We start from the raw sequence: 23,432 nt of genomic DNA on the forward strand, positions 1-23,432 counted from the left end.
CAGCACTCATCCCAAGAACCTGTGCATGATGCCAGCACGCACATGGCACCTGTGCATGCGTGGGTGCAATTTGTGTGCAGTAATGTTGTGTAGACTAATTTCCACATGTTGCCCTTTCAGATAATGACTGGCATGATGCACATTACAAAACTGAGCATGTCAGCTGTAGGTTAGAATTGATGTCTTGCTTAAGCAATGGCCAAAGGCATACAACTAGTACAGATAAACTGGGAAAGATATCCAATGTGATTAGCTGAATGTTCAAGTTCCTTCATTTCCTTCCATGAGTCTGTGTCTATGACAATTGTCAACCAGTTTGATGCTGTAGCATACAGCTGGAAGCATGGGAAATGATTCTGAAACGGGCAAGCACATTTTCTTTGCGGCCATCTCATGCCATTCCGAAAGTGGAGAGTGTGACGATCTTGCAGCCCAAACCAAGATAATAATGTGCATAAGCGTTTATAGGAGCAGTGCAAATGTATGCTATAACTTTAATGTATAAGAAACAGCACTTTGACTGCTTTACCTTACCTCACATTCCTGAAGTTGGAGGAGACTGATAGGTTGATGTTGTGGGCTTCACCTCCTGTTCCCACCTCCACCCACCCCGCTCTTTCTTTTCTTTCTCTGTGTAGTTGTGTGCATATATGTGTGTGGGTGTGGTGATACTGAGTATATGTTAACTGAAGTATATAAATCTGTCTACATCAGTTCTTCTATATATGCATATGTATTGTATGCTAATTGTGGGAAGTAGGGAAGGAGCGGATAGGAGAGGATTTTTTAAAAAAAGGATACTGAAGATATAAGTCATTGCAATTTCATTGTACTGATACCTGGTTGAACAAAACGTTTAAAATAATAATAATAGAAGAACGTACATTTTCATACACCATATACCGACTGTCTCATATATAATATGAATTGCTCCAATATATTGTCAGCTTCCCCTCAAGTTATTTTTGCTGGCTAAACTTGATTTACCTCAACAGAAGGCCAGTTCATTACATAGTTTTTTCTTCTTCAGAAGTTCCTTTTCTGTATCACTCAAGCACAGCGGGGTGTTTTTAATTAAGGCATTGCTTGACCCCAAAAGTGCTTGTTTCATGAAATGGCAGGGGTTGTGCCACTTCCCACTAATGATGTCACTGGCTGACACTTCCTCCCGAGGGCAGAGCAAGAGATCCCTCCTTGCAAGGAGTTGATAAACAAAATGCGCATGAAGCTTGCCTCTCAGCACTTGTGGGGGAGAGAGTGGAGATGTGACCTTAGCTTCTCTCTCCTCCCTGTAAAAGCCCTTTTTGTTGCCAGGAATATGTCCCTAAAGGTTGCGCAGCTTTTCCTGGTGGCAAAGGGGGCTTTTGCAGGGAGGAGAGAGAAGCTGTAACTGCATCCCCACCCTGTACCTGCGTGTTGCTCTGCGAGGCAAGCCTCACACTCAGCTTGTTTATCAGCTCCTTGCAAGGATGGAGCTCTTGCTCCATTCTCATAAGGATGTGTAAGATGTCAGCCACTGTCACTGTCCAGTAGCTGCTATGACATTTCATGCAACCACAGTCTACACAGCAAGAAGAATGGATGTTTCAATCCTGGAAAAATGTAACATTCTCCAACAGAATGGTTACTCAAGAAAGGATGTTTGGACCTCCTACCTCCACCCCAGTAAACACATTTAAACATTTAAGAGGCCATGGAAGTTTAAAGTAGAAACCATTGCTTTCTCTCTATGATGAAGAAAAATGCAGCCTCATGGAATCAGCTCAGACACAAAAGACTCGGGTTACATCAAACCTGTAGTCTCCAATGTTAAGCTTCCAACAACGTCTGCATATGTTAAGCCTGGTAAAGGGGAGTAAGTGTTTCCAAAAGGTAACAAACATTTCTTACATCAAGAAACAGGCATGCAGACCAGAGTTGGCTTTCTCTTGCATCTGTGCCCATGGAATTCTCCACTGAGATGAGTGACACAGAGAGCAGAATCTACCCCTCTCCAACACAATAATGTTTTACTGATAACCAAACAGTAACCAAGGACAGTTTTGTAACCTGAATATGAACACATGTGACTGGATTTGTGCTGCTGAAGTTTGTTTATGGATTGAAAATGGAGGGAGGCTGGGTTTGGGGGCAGGCAGGTAAGGCTTAATGCTGCCTTTTCTGATCCTCCGTGAAAGCCCCTCTCAAGCTTCAGGCTCTTTCTGAAGCTGATCGGCACCACTTGAAGTTTTTAAAAAACACCCATGAATGTGCAGGTTTTGGAAAAAGCCGAATTATTGGCAATGGCCCCTCCACACATCGCGGGGGAAGCATCAAGGCATACCAGAAAGCTCTGGTCCCCCCCACCCACCCCACCCCGAAAAAGCCACCGCCAATTGAGGATTTTTTTTTACCCTGGACATAATTCGGGCTAAGCTAGAATATGCAGCAGTAATTGGGGGGAAAGCAGAATCATGTGTGAACTGATCTCTGATAGCCCGCTATGACTTTGGGGTAAATCCAGCTGATATGTGGACTCACACTTTCCATTCCAGAGGAGATGAGAACTAAAAGCCATGTGTTTAAAAGTCCCAGGATAATTTAGCCAGTTAGGCTTAAGTTCGGGACTCCATTTGTCTCTCCAGGAAACTGCTCACATCTCTTAGGACCTGGCAAAATTTGGTTTTATCTGTCAGCCAGTAAAAAATGGGGCTGATAGATTGCTGGCAAGGCTGAGCATATTGCATGTACTGACAGTACCAAACACTGATTCTCTCCAGTATGCTTCAGAGCTGTTAAATACCTCTTTCAGCACACCTGGCAGGTGCCTCAGTCATTATCATCTAGAGCTGCCAGATCAACCCCCTCCACTGAATGGCTTCATATCAACACACAGCTGATATTGAAATGACATGTAGTTTTGCATAACCCAAATACTTTCTAATTGCTTTCACAAGTGTCATGAAAAACACATCCCTACCCTCTGCTATCTCAATGTAGCTTTATTTGAACTTGTTAATGTGGTTATTTCATTATTTGACATAGGGAAACAGACATTTTACATTGGATTAACAGTCCCCATCTATTTTATTTGGATGCCTTAATGGAATCTTATTGCTCTGTGTTTCTGAATGGACAGACACTTTCTTGCAAAAGTACACTATCATAGGAACATAGAACTTCCATCGAGTCAGCCCATTGGTCCATCTAGCTCAATATTGTTTACCCAGACTGGCAGTGGCTTCTCCAAGGTTGCAGGCAGGAATCTCTCTCAGTCCTATCTTGGAGATGCCAGGGAGGGGAACTGGAACCTGCAGATTTTCTTCCCAGATTGGCCCCATCCCCTAAGGGGAATATCTTACAGAGCTCATGTGTAGCCTCCCATCAAATGCAACCAGGATGGACCCTGCTTAGCAGAGGGGACAATTCATGCTTGTTACCACAAGACCAGGTCTCTTCCTATTAAATTTATTGTCATTACAGAATTTAAAGATTGAGGTTGGGTAGAGGAATTCTGAGCAGAAAAGCACTGCCTTTTGAGTTCATCATGGAGATGTACAGAATCCAAACAATGATTCCTGTGTCACCTGTGAAAATAATATCTGCGAATGCATCTTCATAAAAGTGCAGGATCTTTTATAATGAAGAATATAAACCACAGAGACTTGCATTCAGACTAATAAAGCATGTGTGCTGTGTTCCAGACTAAAGCAGCACAAATGCTCACCTGGGGAGGGAATGTTCTATATCCCCTTCCCACTGAAGCATTCCATGCCACCTGAAAATATGTCCTTGAAGGCTGTGCAGCTCTCAGGGACATATTTTCAGGTGGCACAGAGCACTCCAGACACAGATCACTTCTGAGCACTTCAGACAAACTGAAAATCCATCCCAGTTCAAGTGCCAGTGCTGCTTTAGTCTGGAACATACTTTCTTTGCTGCACACCACATTCGTTAGTCTGAATGTCAGCCAATGGCTCCTTGTGTGTTTGCCCAACCCAGTCAGCAAAAAGGTACTTGCGGATAATTGGAAATGTGACCTTGGCCATTATTTTGTAAATAACCTTAAAATTACAGTTTGGAGAGAGGGGGAAAGAGTGCTAACTTGCTGGTTGCTAACAAATGCAGAAGCAGCAAAGGACACAACAGAAGAAATGATTAGTTGACTTAGCAAGAAGAGCAAGCTCTCTCTGATGGTACTACCTACTTAATAATCTTGCCAGACCATGCCACTAGGGCTAAACCACGTAGGACTGGAGGCTATAATTGGTTAGTGTAATCAAATAAAACTCATTTTAACATTTTAAAAAGGCATCCCTGATTAATTGGGAAACACACTAGTATAAGTACTTTGGCTCACCATCTGTTTTTGGACTGCAACTCCCATCATCCCCAGCTACAGTGGCCAATAGGGATGATGGGAGTTGTTGACCAACATCTGCAGGAGGGCCGAAGCTGGGCAGTTCTGAAGATGGCAGGCATCATCTTAGAAGAAGCATTCTCATTGCTCTCTCACAATGGAGAGAATGCCTCTTCTAAGATAGTGTATGCAAATAAAATGCTACAGATGGCATTGTCTAAAAACAAAGTATACTTCATCAAAGCTATTTTTTTTAGTTGTATGTAGGCACAGCGGGGAAATGACTTGAATAGCAAGCCAGAGGTTGCCAGTTCAAATCCCTGCTGGTATGTTTCCCAGACTATGGGAGCCACCTATATCAGGCAGCAGCAATATAGGAAGATGCTGAAAGACATCATCTCATACTGCGTGGGAGATGGCAATGGTAAACCCCTCCTGTATTCTGCCACAGACAACCACAGTGTGCTGTGGTTGCCTGGAGTTGACACCAACTCAACAGCATGCTTTACCTTTAGGTTTAACTGATTAACATTGCTGAAAGCTAATTTGATAAACGGACTAAGATTTCTTTAATTGGATAAGAAGCCTAATTATCAGGACTGTTTCTCAATTTGGCAAGGAAGACCACGTGCCATGAAGTTCTATGCTCCAAATAGACCATGAAGTTTAAATATAGGCAGGATAGTGCTGTTATGAAGACAAACTGAAGGTTTGCACATCGAAAACGTTATGTAATATAAACTGGAAAAAATTGTGCTGCTGTGTGTGTGTGTGTGTGTTTCTGTTTACCACAACCTACCCTACTTTCTCCTTCACAGAACCCATGGGAGCCACTACACTAGTGGAGTTGCTTTGCCAGTCAAGGGGGATTTAGACTCCTGTGTAACTTAAGAGCCTTTGAAAATGCCGCCCCAGGCATTCCCTTAATCTGCATGATGTGGCCTTCTTCATATCTCTTTTAAAAGTGAAAGAGAGATCTATCCAGCCTCTTCACAACATAAGCTGCCTGACTTGCTCTCAAGTACCCACAGCTGCTGTTCTGTAATCATTAATGAGATTCTGTATAATCCCTTGCTGCACTTTAATCATTAAGGGAGTCTGTGTAATGTGGGAGGTGAACTGAAAATGACTGCTTTGCCTTTCATTTTACATCAGTTTTGGAGAGAGCTGCTTCTCCATCTCTGAGGAATCTGTCTACAAGCCCCAGACTGCTGAAGTACTCCAAGTGCTTGTGGTAACCTACCACAGTCAAGGCAACTTCTTCAATGAGACTGGGAGAAGAGAATGTTATGAAGCAGGTTTGGCTAGAGAAGGATCATCGCAGACCACAAATTTAATTTTTCATCACACAATGGTTTTATTTTGACTCTAATCCTACTCCCTATTTTGTTTTTAGAACATAAAATAAAACATAATATACTAGAATGTTCTAATATTCCCAGCTGTTGAAAGGCAGAGAAAATGGTCTTGCCTTTGTTTTTGTGGTTAAGAGAGATTTCATCTTAAAATAGTGACCACCAACAATTCTAATCTACCTTCCTTTATTCCATGTCCTTGGCCATCTTGGTGTACATTCAAGGCAAATAGATGACTTTATAGCTAATTTAGCTAATACAGAGAAGGGAAGGTCCCATAATATTCAGGAAAATGCAAGGAGGATATAAAAGTCAGCACAGCTTTGCCATGCCAAGGGCTTTCTAGCATCCTGTGGACAGCAACATCATCACAGCGATGGTGTCTGCACACGTCTGGACACCATCTTGAGTGCCCTGTAGCACTCAAGCTGGTGTCTGTGCTGTGACATTGCTGCCCGCAGGATGCTGGAACAGGGAACTGTCTGTTCCCAGCTAGAAAGCCCCTGGTGCAGCAAAGCTTTACCAGCAGAGATGGTGCGGGTGTCACCATGTGATAGTGCCATGGAGAAGCGGCAGGGGGCAGCAGAGGAGCACAGGAGGGGCCAGACAAGATCTTCCCCTCCCCATTTAAAGCGCCTGCTGGCCCCCAGCTGAAATGTTTCGGCCGGGAAACTCGAATAATTTTGGTGCCTTGATTTAGAGGTGCCAAAATGATTTGTGCACATCTCTACTAATTATAATGTATCAGTTGTAGATATGCTCAGAGAGACACAAAATACGTCATGTGGACAGGATAACCTACCTGGTTAGCTTTCAGGGAAGCTAGAAGTACTCAAACCTTTGGACTTACTCAGATCTTCAGCAGGCAGGAAATGTAGCTCATCCTCATCCTTGGCTACAGATTCTTTGTACTGTTCTGACATACCTTTTAATAACTTCCGATAACTATTAAACATATATCAATAAAATGATCAGGGGATACTGTTGTAATAACTCTAGATGGCTATTTCCCTTTTCTCCTTAGGCAAAGAATATCAGTTAATTCAAACTGTTTTTAAAAAGGGGAAAGAAATTATGTAGGTGCTGCATAAGTATGTGGAGCCCCCAGGTAAGGTTTATCCACTCCTAGTTGCTCCATAACACAATATTTGTGAAGACATCAAAAGGGGGGGTGTTCCCCCTGCTGCTTAATGGATCTAATTTGGTGTTATTGGTGTTTGAAACACTGCAGACAAGTTTCACTTGGCTCCACTGGCACTGCAAGGCAGATGTATGTGCTTACCAGATGTTTTCTGTCAAAATGGCTTATCCTGCCTGCTTTTTTAAAAAAAAATTAATCCATGTGATTCCCCAGGGCCACATGTGTCTGTCTGTCTTCTATGAATAATGTGAATTATTTGGAAGTTGTATATCTGTGTAGGAGTGCATGTAGACATGCATATATTTTGTGCATAACTGAGATAGCTAGGCTTCAGGCCAAATTCCTGGAACCTCAAATCCAAATGTATATACTGAAACTGTCAGACTCTGTTTAGATGAGACACTTAAGCCTATGCTGAGGATTTACAGACTCGATTCTGGGTTTAAATGAAACTATATTCTGTAACTCTGTAGACAAATAAGCAGTACTGTACAGCAAAATGTACTGATACCACTGACAAAATGCTAAAGGGCTCTCTTATAATATCAAATAAGTGTTTCAGTTCTGCACTTTATTCAAATGAGCAAATGCATGTTCTGTACATGTACTTGAAGTAAACATTGGAAGTTTCAGACTGAATGAGGCTGGTAAAACAAAATGTTGATAGTTGTGACAAGTGGGGAATGGATGGAGGAGAATAATTAAAATGGGTTCCCAACTAGTAGGAAGAAAAGTTTGATAGAACTTCCTGAGGGAGAAACCTCCTGAAAGCAACTGCGAAGGACAAGGAGTGATCATAAAGAAGAGGAAGTGGGAACAGAGGAACTCTTACCCCTGGACTTCCTGGCAGAAGTCCAGAGCCTCCACACCCCCTGGGGACCCACAAACCCTCTTTAGTCTGTCTTGGGTGGTGTGGTTGCTAACTGAGCAAAGAGGCACCTTTTTAGTGGTGATTCTCTTTACTGAGCAGGGGGAGAGCAACTGGACCTATCCATCCTCAGCACAGCATCCCTCCAGTGGCTGTTGCTGATATCTGTCTTATGTTTCTCTTTTAGATTGTGAGCCTTTGGGGACAGGAAGCCATTTTATTTATTTTTTTGCTTATTTCTATGTAAACCGCTTTGGGGGATTTTTATTGGAAAGTGATATATAAATATTTGTCGTATTTGTATTTGTTGCTGTGCTTTGCCACCAACCCTCACTGTGCTGGGTGGCAGGGTGTGACCTCTACTTTAGAGACGGGGCAGAGTGGGGAAATAATTATATAGGATGGGAATATGTTAAGTTGCGTGTTGAAATGTTCCTGCTAATGCATATTTGCATAAATATGCCGGTTTTATATTCTTACATTCTTGTGAGTTCAGTTGCTGTTTGTGCCCTCGAGAACCCATGTGTTAAAAATACTGTGTGTGTCACGGTGCATGTGTGTGTGTGTGCAGGGGAATGATGCTTAACTTGCAGAGGGGGTGGGGTGGACAGGCCTCCAAGGCCTTTAGGTCCAGGCTCCCAAATTACCTAGGTGCTCCTCTGAGTGGGAACAGAGCAGAATACAAGCCCAGCTACCTGCAGAAGTGATGAGTGGCAGCAGCTGATGACAGTCTAGCAGGGATGAGGCCTGAGGCACAGGGGCTAGTGTTCAGCCACTTAACAAGGGAGAAACTGGTCTCCCCAAGCCAAGGACAGTCTTTTGGTGGGCACAGGTGCTGTTCTGCCCTGCCCTGCAATATGTCAGCCAGGTATCCAAGTTGGGTTGGAGCAGGTGCTGTTGCCTGCCCACCCACCTGCCTGCCCACAATGCAGCCTGCCTAAGGGAAAGGGGATCCTTGCTTTGCTGTGCCACTGCCATCACCACAGCTCCCTGGATCGAGGTCAAGTGGGCAAAGCTGATGGGTCTCTGGCTTGCTTTCCTTTTCCTCCCCCATCAGTGTGCTCTGTCCCCCACCCCCTCACTGCCTCCCTCCACCCTTACTGCTGTAGCTGATCAGGCAAAAGCAGCCTCCATCCTGGTTTCTTAAGTGCCCACACCCAAAACAGAAAGTAAGAGGTGTATATCAAAGCTGCCCCTCAGGGAGATAGAGTGGCGAGGTTGGTCCTGACACAGAGCCTGCATTGAGGGGAGGGAAGTGGTGGCAGCAATAGAGGAAGGGAGGGCATTGGGTGGGTTCCAAAACAAGCTCCTCAACTCTTTCCCCTCAGCAATGACCCTCCACTGTGCACAAGCTGGGAACAAAAGTTGGGCCGAGCCAGACCAGGCAACAGTTCGAGTTAAAGTTGGGGCTATGCTATTTTCGGCTGGGTGGGCACCAAAGTCAAACTGTCGAGGATGTCAGGAACCCTGGGGCGGGCTCTGTCCCGTTTCAAGTAAGGAAGGCATCAATGTGGAGGAGAGGAAAACTTCAAACATGCACTAGAAATGTTTGCTAGTATTAGACCCATGTATTTCAAGGTGGGGGATTCTTTTTTTCAGGGTCACTGCTAATATAGAAGGCTGTTTTTATCTCAAAGTTAAAAGAGATTTCTTCCCTTTTAAACTGCCCAAACCCTACCAAACCCACCTGAGTTTTAGAGGACAGGGTTAGGGTTGCTCTTTTAGAAATTTAGGAAGTTGTTTGGCAATATGTTTGTGATACAGATTTATAAATCTCTGTAAGGAGCCCTACCTCAGAAGCAATTAGATGGGATTACTAGGCAAGCACTAGCACAGAAACATAGGAAACAGCCACTTACTAAGTCAGACCATTCATCCATCTAGCTCAGTCTACAGACTGGCAGCGGCTTCTCCAAGGTTGCAGGCAGGAATCTTTCGCAGCCCTATCTTGGAGAAGCCAGGGAGGGAAGGTGGAACCTAGATGTTCTTCCCAGAGTAGCTCCATCCCCTGAGGGGAATATCTTACAGTGCTCACACATATATTCTCCCATTCATATGCAACCAGGGTGGACCCTGCTTAGCTAAGGGGACAAGTCATGCTTGCTACCGCAAGGCCAGCAATGGTACCACAACTTGTAGTGGCCCACTCTTACCAATCCTGCATTTTTGAGGATACCATATAATACAACTATGTGAATGAGATCAAATGAAAACACAGCATATGTGGAACTGCCAAAAATGAGTAGTTTTCAGTTGCTTTTCCAGCTCAGTTTCATCTGTTTTAAGACAGAGAACTAGACTGTATTTGGCATATTGTACACAGTTTGCCATATATAGCCACACCATAGATTTATCTGCAGGCATTACTAGTTTTATTTTCAATTCCTTTCCCAATAGCCTCTAGCAAAATATTTTTTCCTTTTTGCTGCATTTTTAGTTGATGCACTAACCTGTTCTCCTGGTTAGTCATATCAATCCAAAACCCATCGCTTAACTGCATTACTTCACAACAACTTACTTTGTACCTCATCTGCCATTTTGCTTATTTGCTTTATTTGCCAGTTTTGAGTTCTTTTGGAGCTTCACCCTTTTGGAGCCCTTCCTCAGCCTACTTGGGTTCCTAAATACTGAATAGGTTGGTGTCTCCACAAACTTGACCCCCTCACTATTCACTCCTGGCACCAGAACATTGTCCATTTACTTACTTTCTGCTTCCGATTGCTTAACTAGCAATCTACAAGAGGACCTGCCCTCTCATCCTATGACCACTAAGTTTCTTTATTATTTATTTATACATACATACATACATACACTTATATCCCACTCTTCCTCCAAGGAGCTCAGAGTGGTGTACCTGGTTATTTTTATCCTTGCAACAACCCTGTGAGGGAGGTTAAGCTGAGAGATACATGACTGGCCCAGAGTCACCTAGTGAGTTTTGTGTATGAATGGGGATTCAGACTCAGGTCTTTCCGGTCCTAGTCCAACACTCTAACCACTTAGCTGGCTCTTTAGGAGTCATTGCTGAGGGATGCTGTCAAAAGTAGGGATGTGCACAAAGCGTTCTGTGCACATCTGGGGGGTGGTGAGCAGGCACTTTAAACGGAGGAAGGCAGGTCTTACCTACCCCTCCAATGCCCCCTGCCATGCCCCTTGCTGCCAGTATTAAATGCCACACAGCTGCAGTGCTGCTCTCTGCAGTCCACAGGCAGCATCAGCACATAAATGGTTGATTTATGGTGCCATCAGCACATAAATGGCATATGTAGACACCATATATGTGCCAATGCCACCCAAGGGTTGCTGGAGCAGCTCTGCAGCCACACAATGCAGTGTTTAATACCAACAGCAAGGGGCATGCGGAGAAGTGACCGAGGGGCAGGTAATACCTGCCGTTCTCCTTTTAAAGTGCTTGGAGCATTTTGGCGCCTCGAATTAGAGGTGCCAAAATGCTCTGTGCACATCCCTAGCCAAAGGTTTTTTGGAATTCTACATATATAATGGGACAGTTCAGACATAATGTGGAGCCAGGATTAAATCTTGGCTTTGCACAATGTCTCCGAGCATCAGGCATGTTGACTACCCTCTCCTTCATGAGTGAGAGTAGGAATAAATAGATAAATAAAATTTCATCATTTTTCGTCAGCAGGCTGAAGAACATAAAATAGGCAATTATATAAAAGCAACAAACAAATATAAAATAATGGAAAATCAGCAGCATCTAAATGTTGAATAAACCTTCCAGTTACAATCAGGCTTGCTTTCCAAAGACCCGGGTCGGGGGCGGAGCCAGATGAGTGGCGGCCTGCGTCCAGCCCCCTCCAATACGCCTGTACTCATGACGTCACACATACAGGGGCGTGGCTCAGGCTCCAGAGGAGCCCAGAGTGAACTCCCCCCTCCCATGCCCGGGTGCTCAAGCCTCCCCCCCCCACGCCCGGGCGAACTCTTCGCCAATTATTTCAGGCAGCTCTGACTGCCCAATAGAACATTTCCCCCTTTCTCTCCCTCTCTGGAGGGAGAGAAAGGGGAAAATATCCTATCAGGCAGTTGACGGTGCCTGAAATTATGAGGGGAGAGCTCGCTCGGCTCTCAGCAGCCCAGGCCATGCCCCTTTGTCACGTGCAAAGGGGGCGTAGCCTGGGCTGCCGAGAGCCCGAATGAGCTCTCCCCTTGTCATTTCAGGCACTGTCAGCTGCTTGATAGGACGTTTCCCCCTTTCTCTTCCTCCAGAGAGGGAGAGAAAGGGGAAAACGTTCTATCGGGCAGTCAGAGCTGCCTGAAATAATTGGCGAAGAGTTCGCCTGGGCTTGGGGTGTGTGTGTTGCTCTGGGCTCCTATGCCCCTGGGTCAGGGGCGGGGCTCAACGGCCTTTTCCCATTGGCAGCCTGGGTTCTTTGAACCCTTTTGCCCAATGGTGGCTCCGCCCCTGACCCAGGTAAAAACTGCCACCAGAAGGCCAGGGATGTAGAGAGAGGATGGACATCCCCAGGTAGTGTGTTCCATAACCTGGGGGCAATCACTGAGAAGGCCCTGACCCACATGCATGATTACCAAGCTTCAGCTGACGTTGGCACATGGAGCAGGGCACTCCCAGAAGACCTTGTAGAGTGGGTAGGTTCAGCCAGGAACAGACCTTATCTCTGTTTGATAAGATAACCCAAGCATTCTTTATCCACTATCTGCCACCAGCTAAATAGTTCTTGTCATTGTTTGAATTTATCTGGAAGCTGTCTTACTGGAGTTGATGCATGGCTTGTGATTGTCACCATCCTTCAATAACAGCGAGAGTAACACTCTGCTGTGTTCTTCTAATGTCAGTAATATGGCTTTGTGCTTTGTCTGATATAGATCTCCGTCCCTTGGATATTCTCTCTGAAGTGGTGCCCATGAATGGGATGAAGAGTGGGATACGAATGATCCAAGTACAAGGAGCACGAGGCTTTCAGTTCTCTACAATCCACCCCCGCTTCCTCAGTTTTCCAGCAGCCCGATTTTTCATTTATTGTGACATCTTCCCAGAGGAATTCTCTATTGTGTCCACCCTGAAAATTTTCCACATGCAGTCCAAGGTAAAGCACTGTTTGGACTTTTAGACAGGGCAGAATCTAGTATTCCCTGATAAGAACACAAGCAATGCACTCACTAATGAGAATATTAAATCCAATTTTACAAATAGTGAGTTTGACAGACTTTGCAAAATCTCATGACTATTTAACTACCTGACACCACAAACTGTGACTGATACAATTCTGAACCTATAGATTGAAAGTCATTGGCTCAGATGCTTGATGTATCACTAACGTGCAATATTATTAAAACTATACAACCTATAAAATGTAATGTTCAGTGCTTTAGGTGATGATATAAAACTGACATAGATGACAAGATATAATTCTTAATTGGTTGAGTGATGCACTTTATTAATTACATCATTTACGGGGAGGGGAATGCAGAACTTGGAAAAACATCCTGTGGTTGGCAAATTATTTCCCCTGTTATGGAATGCAAAAGCAGGAGAGCAAACTGAAACCTTGGTTGCAGGGGTTTGTATGTATACTTACCAAGGAATAAGTCCTAATAAAATCAACAGGACTTACTTCTACAGCTGCACATGGATGAAATTGGGCTGGCAGTATTATCATGAATGGCAGAATCCGGCAACCTGATTCTGCTATTCCATTCCCATGCTGATTCTCTCATCACATGATAGCTTTCTTTCTACTGGTGTAAGCGGATTTTTTTAAAAAAGTGGCTCACATATGAACAAGGATGAACTTGTGCAGTGAAAGAGCAGCCTAACAGAATTTCCCTACTAACTGCACCAGTGCAGTGAGGAGCAGCACTTGTTAACGCTTCCCCGGGGAGCCCTCTGTGCCTCCTGAAAAAATGTCCCTGAGAATTGTGCAGCCTTCAGGGACATATTTTTGGGTGGCACAGAGGGCTTCCTGAAGAAGGAGAGAGTGTCAAAAATTGCCAATTCCCCACTGCACTGGTGCAGTTAGTTGGAAAGTTCTGTTAGGCAGCACTGGTGGATCCTTTCTCTGTATGTCAGCCAGTAATTCATCCTAAAATCAACTTTGAGTGATTAGGTTATTCTGTGATAAATGCATCTGTCACATGAATAACTTAGTCATTGGAAACCACCCAGAACTGGGAAAGTAAATACAGGAGAACCTCATTATTTGAGGAACCACTATTTGTGGTTCCCTGTATCTGTAGGATGTCTCATTGACACCCATTTTCAGTATCCACAGATACAAAAGGGCTGAAACCCATGTATTTGTGGTTCCTAGAGGACCAGAAGTGACTGCGAAGGTCACTTCTGCCCACAATTTTGTCTCCAGGGAGCCATTTTGTGGCTCCTTTTCTTACAAAAATTGACTTTTTGGGGGACTTTTTCATTGTTTTGGGGGGCATTCCTGGCCACATGGGGGGATTCCTGGCCATATACAGAACCCATGGAGCACACAACAGTGAGGCTCTTGTGTGTTTTTTTGGCATTAATTTTGCCATTTTTTCACATTTTCCATCCACTTTGGAACCTAACCCTGTTTTCCCATAGCAATAATGACTCGTTACTTGTGGTTCATTACTCATGGCCGTAGGCGAGGAAAAGAACCCCTGCAAGTAACAAGGTTCTCCTGTAAAGCCAAAGAATGATATTATTAACTGATGAAAAGTTTCAAGAGATAATATATTAATCCAAAGAGTAAGCATTTGTGAAATGTATTTGCACACTGAAAAAACCCTGTTTCACCTTTAATGGAAACTCCTGAACTGTGTGGTCTGGCTGAATAAACTCATAGCAGACCTGCAAATGTCTGACCAAGAGAGGAGATCTGATTCCCCTTGAAACTTTAAGGTGGAGTCCAAATTTAGTAATAGGAGTTGTTACTGAAGGCCAATGTGATCACACCTTTCCATTAGTGCATTAAGGTTGTTTCCCCCTTGTGTTCTATATCAGGGATTCTCAGCGTTGGGTCCCCAGAAGTTATTGGACTTCAGCTCCCATAATCCCCAGTCCCAGTAGTATTTGGTTGAGGATTATGGAAGTTGAAGTCCAATAACATCTGGGGACCCAACATTGAGAATCGCTGTTCTATATCAAGTGAACAAGCCATTTCTTCAGGATGGGGAATTGATAGCAATGGCTTAAGAACATAAGAACAGCCCTGCTGGATCAGGCCCAAGGCCCATCTAGTCCAGCATCCTGTTTCGCACAGTGGCCCACCAGATGCCGCTGGAAGCCTCAGACAGGAGTTGAGGGCGTGCCCTCTCTCCTGCCATTACTCCCCCGCAACTGGTACTCAGAGGCACCCCTCCCCCGAGGCTGGAGGTGGCCCACAGCCCTCCAACTAGTAGCCATTGATAGACCTCTCCTCCATGAAGTCATCCAAACCCCTCTTAAAGCCATCCAGGTTGTCGGCTGTCACCACATCCTGTGGCAGAGAATTCCACAAGTGGATCACGCGTTGTGTGAAAAAGTGCTTCCGTTTGTTGGTCCTAGACCTCCTGGCAATCAATTTCATGGAGTGACCTCTGGTTCTAGTGTTGTGTGAGAGGGAAAAGAATCTCTCTCTCTCCACTTGGCTGATATTTTTCACGCTTCAGCTAAGTAGCTGTCATGTGAAGAATTGGGCACAAATACATGTCTATGTATTAATAATGACAATTTAGCATGCTAGCTACCTAAACTGATTAAAGATATTTATATTATTGATTAACATTCATCATGCACAGCAAATCAGAACTGCTTTCTGAGGAGAGCATCATTCACCGTGGACTTGGATTATCTTCTCATTAGACCTAACTAGTGTTTTGCAAGCAATATGTATTTTCAGTGGCTTACATACCACCCAGAACCCCGCTAATGCAAGCACAGGGCATGCATGCTGCTTCTGTCCCTCTGCAAACTTCATCCACAATGCTATCAAGTGTGGAGGGGCTAACAATTGTATTAGCACTCTTGCAACCATTTTCCCTTAGGAATGATGGGGAAATTGACATTAGTGCCCTGACCCAATTGTTATGGAGCCCTCCTCCACATTTGGTAGCAGTGTGGATCAAGGTTTGCAGATTAATAGAACCAGCGTGTGCCTCCTGTGCTTGGATAGGTGGGCCTCTGTGCAGTATGTAGGCCACTGTTCCTTTGTTAGCAACTAGAGATGCTAGCCACGAGCGGAGCTCATTCTCTGTCTAATTTAACAAATCCAAGAATTATTGCATTTGTAGTTCAAGGTGTTATGAATAGCTATCCTATACCTATGGCTTGCTTACATATGCAAAATGCAACCAGCTGTCCATGGCAGAGGAATGACTAGCACCTCTTGGTCCATAAATACTAGCTTCCTTTGTGATCAAGTTGTCTTTCAAAGACTTTTACTGGGGCTAGGCCTTAGCTCCTGTGCAGAGCACCTGGTTTGCTTGAAGCAAGTCCCAGATTCAATCCCTGACGTCTCCAGGAAGATCTGGGAAAAGACACCTGCCTGAAACCTTGGAAAACCACTACCAGTAAATATAGAGAATACTGAGCTTGATGCAGGCGTATCTAGGGAAAATAGCACCTAGGGCAAGCACTGAAATTGCACCCCCTGTCCAAACATCTGACTCCCATCTTTCAGATAACTTTACCATAATATCAGCTGAAAAATACAAGTCAAGCTCATTAATCTTTTAATATTTCAAAAACTATTTAGCAGTGGACATAGCCAGACCAAAAAATGCTGGAAAACTACAAATTTCAGTATGTTGGGGCTCATGAAATACCCAAATACTACGTGGAGGTGTACTTGGAAAACTAAAGAGAAGTGCCTGTCTAATTCTCTACTATGTATTATAGCATCACTATTACATAAGTTTTAAAAATAAATGGAGAATTTGACTATTCCCAGATACTCTGAAAATAATTAAAGGATATGCAGAGTAAACTGTGTCACTGCTTGGAATATACCCTAGTATTTCAGAAAGACAGTTTAAATGAGAGAAAGAGACCAAGAAACTCCCAGCGGGCCTTAATACTAAGGATTTCACACTGATTCAAAGACAAACGCACCATTAATAGCCATATTATTAAGACAACACATTTAACTTATCACAAGAAGCAAAGTAAGAGCAAAGGAATACAATCCGAGCTCATAAGCTTCAGCTGAGTATTCACAAGCCCTGATTCTCTGTACATAGTGCCAATCTGAATGTGTACAGTGACTTATATTATATTAATTTTTTAATTTTTTTTACCTGTAGCCCCTTCGGGGGGCTTTCTAAAGGCCATGGGAGGGTCTGAAAAGGTCCCCCTCCCCCCGCTGGCCTCTAGGGCCTCACAGGGACCATTTGAGCATGTGCGGTGGCCATTTTAAAAAATAACCTTTTTTTAAAAAAATGGCCACTGAAAACAAAATAGCCACTGCGCATGCTCAAATGGCCTCTGCAAGGCTTGGCATGGCCTAGGGCCTCACAGAGGCCATTTGAGCATGCATGGTGGCCATTTTGTTTTTGGCGACCATTTAAAAAAAAATTTAAATTTTAAAAATGGCACCCCCCCTTCAAGTGGCACCCGGCGCACGTGCCCTGCCTGCCTTACCCTAGATACGCCCCTGGCTTGATGGACCAATGGTCTGATTTGGTATAAGGCAGTTTCAAATATATATGATAGGTTTTAAAATTCTGAAAGCACCCATATGTTGTGAGCTTGCATGCAGATATTTTGCAACATCTGAACTAGCCACTGGTCTGTTTCTAAGGACAATTCAATGTACTTGTGCCAATCTTATAAAGCTTTAGATGACTTAGGACCTAGGTTGTCTTCTCCCATTTAAACCTGCCTGAATATTGAGATTATTCTTGGAGGCCTTTCTGGAATTCCCCTGCGTGAGGCACTACATGAGTGCTCAGTTTTCTTTAAAAACAAAAAAACATCCATAAGACCTATCTTTTTCTCTATGACTCTTATTATTCCCCCTGAATTCTAGGATCTGTGTTTCTAAAAATTATTTTAGCAAGCCGCAGTCTGGTTTAAAAAGAAACAAAAACCCACAACTGCCTTTCAGTCTAACAAACTTAACTGTGTTTTCAGAGAAACGAGTACATCTTTACCATTTTGGAGGAAAACAGTGACACTTTGCTGCTTGGACTCCGATACTCACGGAATAAACTTCACTTCATCTTCTGGAGCAAAGAGCTCTCTAATGGCTGGCAGACACGAGTCACCTTTCGGGATGTCTTTTTGGCAGACAATCAATGGCACACACTGGTGCTGGCAGTATCAAAAGGCTCCTTCTCTCTCACTGTGGACTGCAGCATCCCCACAGATGTGTATGTGAAGCACGTACAATTCAGGGGTAATTTAACCACCATCACCACCATCCTTGGGATGGGACTGCATGGGAACAAGCACTCCCCAGAACTGGAAACTGAAGGCATTGGTCATGATATGAGAATTCCTGTGTCCTAAGTAGCACAGGTTCTCTCAGAAAATGTGATAGACATGGAGGAGTTTCACCGCCTTAATTAGAAGCTTTATGGTGCTTTATAATCTAGCTAGATTTCAGATTGTGAAAGTTGTTATTGGTGGGCAATTCAGCAAGTCAAGATGCAAAACCATGCGAGCCATATGTCTGCCTCTTGTAGTAATCCAGGAGGACTGAAGGCCAAAGGGAAAGCAGAAGTAACAGAGGGAAAGCAGTTTTAGGTAGGGCAGTGTGCGTGAGAGAGTGTAGAAGGTGTCTTTTACACACAAAAGGACTGATTTCCTCCTAGCCCTAGAATGTTGCACCAGAAAAATTAAACTAAATCCGAAGAGCATTCTGCTTTGTCCAAGATATTGTGTAGCTTCTGGCCGAAGCAGAAGTATGGAGACTGCTATAGAACCTATTTATAGCACTGCATGAATTCTTGTGCAAGGCAAAACCACCTTGGGATCCATTATGAAAGGCAGTATAAAAACTGAACAATAAAATAAATGAATAAAATTAGATTAATAAAATAAAATAACGTGTATGTGGAGCTGCATTGCACTAGCGGCTATCTGCTAGGCTCTTAGTTGAATTTTTATTAATCTTTTCTTTTAAATTTGTATATATGTTCTAATTTTTTTTTAAAGTCTTGGCTGTTTTATTTGATGGTGAAGTGTCTTGAGACTTTTATTATAGATGGCATATAAATGTGTGAAATAAATAATTATCACTTGGGGCTCATTAGATCCAATCCCTTGGCTGGGGGCTCGGGCATTTTAAAAGAGTGGGAAGCCATAGAAACACAAGAACCAGCAGGGCACACTGAGGAAGGCATTAGATGTTTTGTAGGCTTTTGAAGCCCAGTTATAGCAAATGGCCTTCTCAGCTGGAAGTTTTCTTCATCGTTTTATCAAAGCTGTACTTTTCATCTGTATAGCCTAACCCTTTGTTTGCCTCTGCCTTTAGCAGTGTTTCAGACCCGTAACTCTCTGGATTCACATGTGGTTTTCTTTTCATCCTTGGTAGGATTGTGGATTCTCCTTTTCCAGCATCTTTGACTGTGACAGGATCCCGGTTTTATGTAGGGAGCAGGAGGAGAATCAAAGGTTTCTTTACTGTAAGTATAAGTTGTGATATTTTATTTAACATATTTATATACCTCCCAAAACCTGCATTTCTGGGAGGTGCACACAAAAAATTAAACACAATTAAAATGATTAAAGCATTAGAATAATTTAAAACCCAACATTAAAACTATAATAAATCTAATTAAAAGCCTATGTGAACAAATATGTCTTCTGTGGCTTTTTAAAAGTTGCCAGAGATGGGGAGGCTCTTATTTCAAGAGGGAGCGCATTCCAAAGATTGCATTGTATTTGAGAGGTTATTCTTACCATTCTGCAAATACTGAGTAGACTCTGCTGTATCTACACTACTGGCCGAGCTACACTACAGTAAGGCATCAAGAGGGTTCTCAAATTAGGGTCTCCATCAGACAGGCCCAGGTGCCTTATCCCATGTGCCACTGGGACAAGGCACGGGGGCAGTTCGTGGGCTACTGGGAATGTTACTGGGCTTATCTGAGGATGTTACTGGGCTTATCTTTGCTGTGCTACAGAATCACCCACAAGAGAGTATGCTGCTGGTCATCAGCCCCGCCAGGGCAAGTGATCTGAGGAACTAGTACAAGCCTGGCTAGCTGGATGTAACTGTAGCTTCAAGTTTGGTTTCTCAGTCTGAGCAACATTTCTCTATGAGTCGCCACACACCTTTCCAGATCTTGCCTTGCCTCCCTGCCCTGGACAGCCATTTCATCTGACCAAACGACATACCTGCCTCTTCTGTCCCCGCCCCCTGCTCAGAATTCTGTTTGCAGTAATATTTGCTGGTGGTGGAGTATCAGGGTACATGTATCATTTCAAACTATTTCAAATATTTTTAAAAGGTAGTCAAACTTAGCCACATATTACTTGGGCTCTGGACAGCTCCAGACAAACCATACACTCCGTACAACCCTAGGCACTTCGTATGCTCCACTGGGCAGCTCCACACAAACCATCAGGTTGGGAAGACAATAAAACATTCCCAGCAAAGGATCAATGTTAAAGCTTTATGCAGTTCTCAGGAGTGTGCAAAGCTCTACACAAGATTAATCTGTCTCCTTTAACTGCTGTGCTCTTCAAAACAGACCCTGAAATAGAAACAGACCTCAATAGAAACCATTGTAGTAATCTACTAGGAAGGCTTTGGTTTTTTTGTTTTCTCTTCTGTGTAGCATTCCCAGATAAGCTGCAGATATATGTACAGAACTGCTTCTGTTTTGTTTGTTTTTACTGGTGATAACATTTGGCAGTTTGCTTGGATAGGGATCAGTAGCCTTTCTGAGCAGACATTGCAACAGACGCTATAAGGTCATTCACCTGACCAAAATCCCTGGTGGCTAGGGAGGGCTGGCGGGGAAGGCAAGAATATACCTACCTCCCCCACGTAAATCTTCCTGATCCCACCACCATGCTGCCACGCACGCGATCACCGCTGCAGCAATTGGTGCGGTGTTCTGGAGGCAGAGGAAATGCTGCCCAGCCTCCAGAAATCCATCCCACAATGCATTGTGCAAGGAAAGCTGTGCATTGGGGAATTCCCCCTCATGCTGGACATTCTAGGCACCTGGCTCTGCGTCTACTAGGGCTGCAGGCACCCAAGCAGACACATGACTGGGATTCCTGCTAGAAGGGTGCGCTCACACCCTTTTACCTGGGTAATAGCCCAGGGGAAATTCCTAGGCTACCTGGCAGGGCAGCGCCAGGATCAGCCACAATCCCAGCATTTTACATGAGCAGCCTTACCCTGGTAAGTGCTGCACAAACATGGGTAGGGCTGCTCGTGTGAACAGCCTCTGGGGACTTGGGACTTGGAGACATGATTGTCTAAAAGATCAAATTCTCTTTCTCTTGCTTGGTTTAAACTGACTTGTGAAGGAACACCAACAGGAGCTGAGAAGCATCTTGATCAGGATAGTTAAGCCCATTGGGAGGATGATTTGGATATTTTATGCCTTCAGACGGAGGACAGGATCTCGGGTGGCCAGCTGCCAGGCACTTCATTCCTGGGGAGGAAAAGATGGCAGCAATGGTGCAGCCAGAAAAGTGGCTATAGCGTAGCAGCATTCAATTAGCTGGTATATGTTGGTCAACGTACTTTAAAAACTGAGCTCAAAGCACATTCACAGTGGTCTGAGCCACTTTTTGATGTATGCCTGCCTTGGCCCTTAAGTCACTCTGGTGGTAGTGTTACTCTATAAATCAAAGAGGAAAGTCAATCCTCTAGAAAATTTAATACAGGGATATAAAACCCAAGTGAAGTTTGACATAACAAATAAAAGATGTATAATACAACTTAGACTGTAAATCAAGAACCTTAGCAATGTACTGGATAAGTTGACAGGGTATAGTGGTAGATTTCACAACTGCCTGTAAATTTTCAGCTTTTGCCACATAAAATCCTGTCTCATAATAATCAGCATCTGTCAGCAAATAAGAAAGAGGGCATCAAGGGAAATGAATAAGAAGAAACCTTAGGAGGAACAAATCCTAGTTGCAGCATCACTGAGGGTAGACATACCAGGCCATAGAAGTGACATAGTGATGGAAACATATGATCACCTTCTTGACCATACTTCTGAAGATGAGATTGGGGAGGGGTTGCCGCTCAGTGGTTGAGCACATGCTTTTCATGCAGAGGGTCCAAGGTTCAATCATAAACATCTTTAGATAGGACTTGTAAATATGCCTGTCTGAAACCCTGGAAGTTTCCCAAAATGGGTGGGGGTGGGAGGCAGCTTTACTTCAGGAAGACGTAGTGTAAGTTAGGACAAAAGTATACAAAGCACATACAAGCTTGTATAAGCATAAATGAGCATAAATCAGAGTAAATCTGATCCATTGACATTGCTGCTTTTGATTACGGTTTGTTACATTTTTTTTCAAACCTTGACTTGTTCATACGGCAGGCTTCTCCTCATCTATCCCATCAATTTCTGGTGAATACAGTTGCAGAGGAGGCAGAGGCAGCCTGCCTCTTGCTTCCTATTGGTGCACTCATCTGTCCCCAGACAGGCAAGGAGGGAGTGTTTGTGCATGCATAGTTTCCAGTTCGTTTGTTTGAATTATTTATTTATTTATTTTCTCCCAGTGCTTTTGTAAAAGAACATCTGCACAGGAGCATGATCCAATGTTCTGTTTTCCATCTACTGTCATTAAGCACTGCTTCAACTTTGGGCCTATCACGGGAAGGGGATGGGAAGCCCAGGCACCAGGTTCTGTGTGTTCACATACTTCTCAGGGATTTCCTCACAAGTTTTGTTTTGTTTTTTAATATTTTTGGTGCTCCGGTGCACCCCTGATATTGAAAAAGCAAGAAAACTAGCTGGAAATCCTTTCAAAGTAGCACAGTTGTGCAAGAGCATCTTATCGAACCAAAAACCCACAGCCGTCTATGAGAAGAGGAGACAAATTCAGAGCATGGTAATGGCTAGGCAGAGAGCACTCACATATGGCACACAGGTAGGAGAGGATGACAGAACTATGTTGTAGTGATCAGCCACCCCACCCCTAAAGAGTTAACTGGAAGTGAACCCTGTCATGACTGACAGGCTGGTGAACTCCAGGGCTCAGCCAGTCAGCATACCAGGTGAGTGGGACCTAGAAAGCCGTTGGGAGGAAGGTGAGTTTCTTTGGTAGAAGAAGCTGGGCTGGAGCTGCAAGAGGACATATGTGGCCATGGAGGATGGCTGCAGGAAGATGACTGCAGCTCTTGGAAGATAGAACTGCAGGGGCTTGAATTCTCAACCAGGGTTTGGGTGAGCTCAAGAAAAAGGAAGCCTGGGCTTGGGCTTTGTGAAGTTTAGTCTAGGGAAATTTTTTTGTCAGATTTTGCATTAGACTTTCTGTGTCTTTGGTTTGTGCTTTGTATATCCCTGAAACTGTTCTATGATTGTTTACCTGTAACGTAACTAAAGTAAGAAAACTAGCCTTCACCGATCCAGTCAGTGTGTTGCAAAAGTCTCTGTAAGCTTTTAAAGGTACTTTTGTATTTTCTTACATACCTGTTCCTTGCAACAGGGTAACCATGTTTTTAAAAGCATGCCACCCCAACATCATTTGGGGTGCTTTTTGAAGTATTCTTGTAACTTACTGAGTATTTTTACCTGTAACTGAAAGCTGAGAAAGCCTCAGATGGAAGCTGTCTGTGGTACTTGAATAAAGCTGTTGCTGTT

General features: G+C 43.8%; 1 protein-coding gene across 3 annotated transcripts in view; it reads left to right on the plus strand.

Moving 5' to 3' along the window:
- Window positions 1-23,432, plus strand: part of TSPEAR (thrombospondin type laminin G domain and EAR repeats) — a 70,551-nt gene that overhangs the window by 5,781 nt on the left and 41,338 nt on the right. For all 3 annotated transcript variants that reach the window (XM_053312723.1, XM_053312720.1, XM_053312722.1), the window contains exons 2-4: window positions 12,555-12,775; window positions 17,779-18,017; window positions 19,184-19,274. In XM_053312723.1, coding sequence (XP_053168698.1) covers window positions 12,555-12,775; window positions 17,779-18,017; window positions 19,184-19,274 — 551 coding nt within the window. The remainder of the gene's footprint in view (window positions 1-12,554; window positions 12,776-17,778; window positions 18,018-19,183; window positions 19,275-23,432) is intronic.

This window comes from Hemicordylus capensis, chromosome 3, assembly GCF_027244095.1.
Source record: "Hemicordylus capensis ecotype Gifberg chromosome 3, rHemCap1.1.pri, whole genome shotgun sequence".
Lineage (NCBI taxonomy): Eukaryota > Metazoa > Chordata > Lepidosauria > Squamata > Cordylidae > Hemicordylus > Hemicordylus capensis.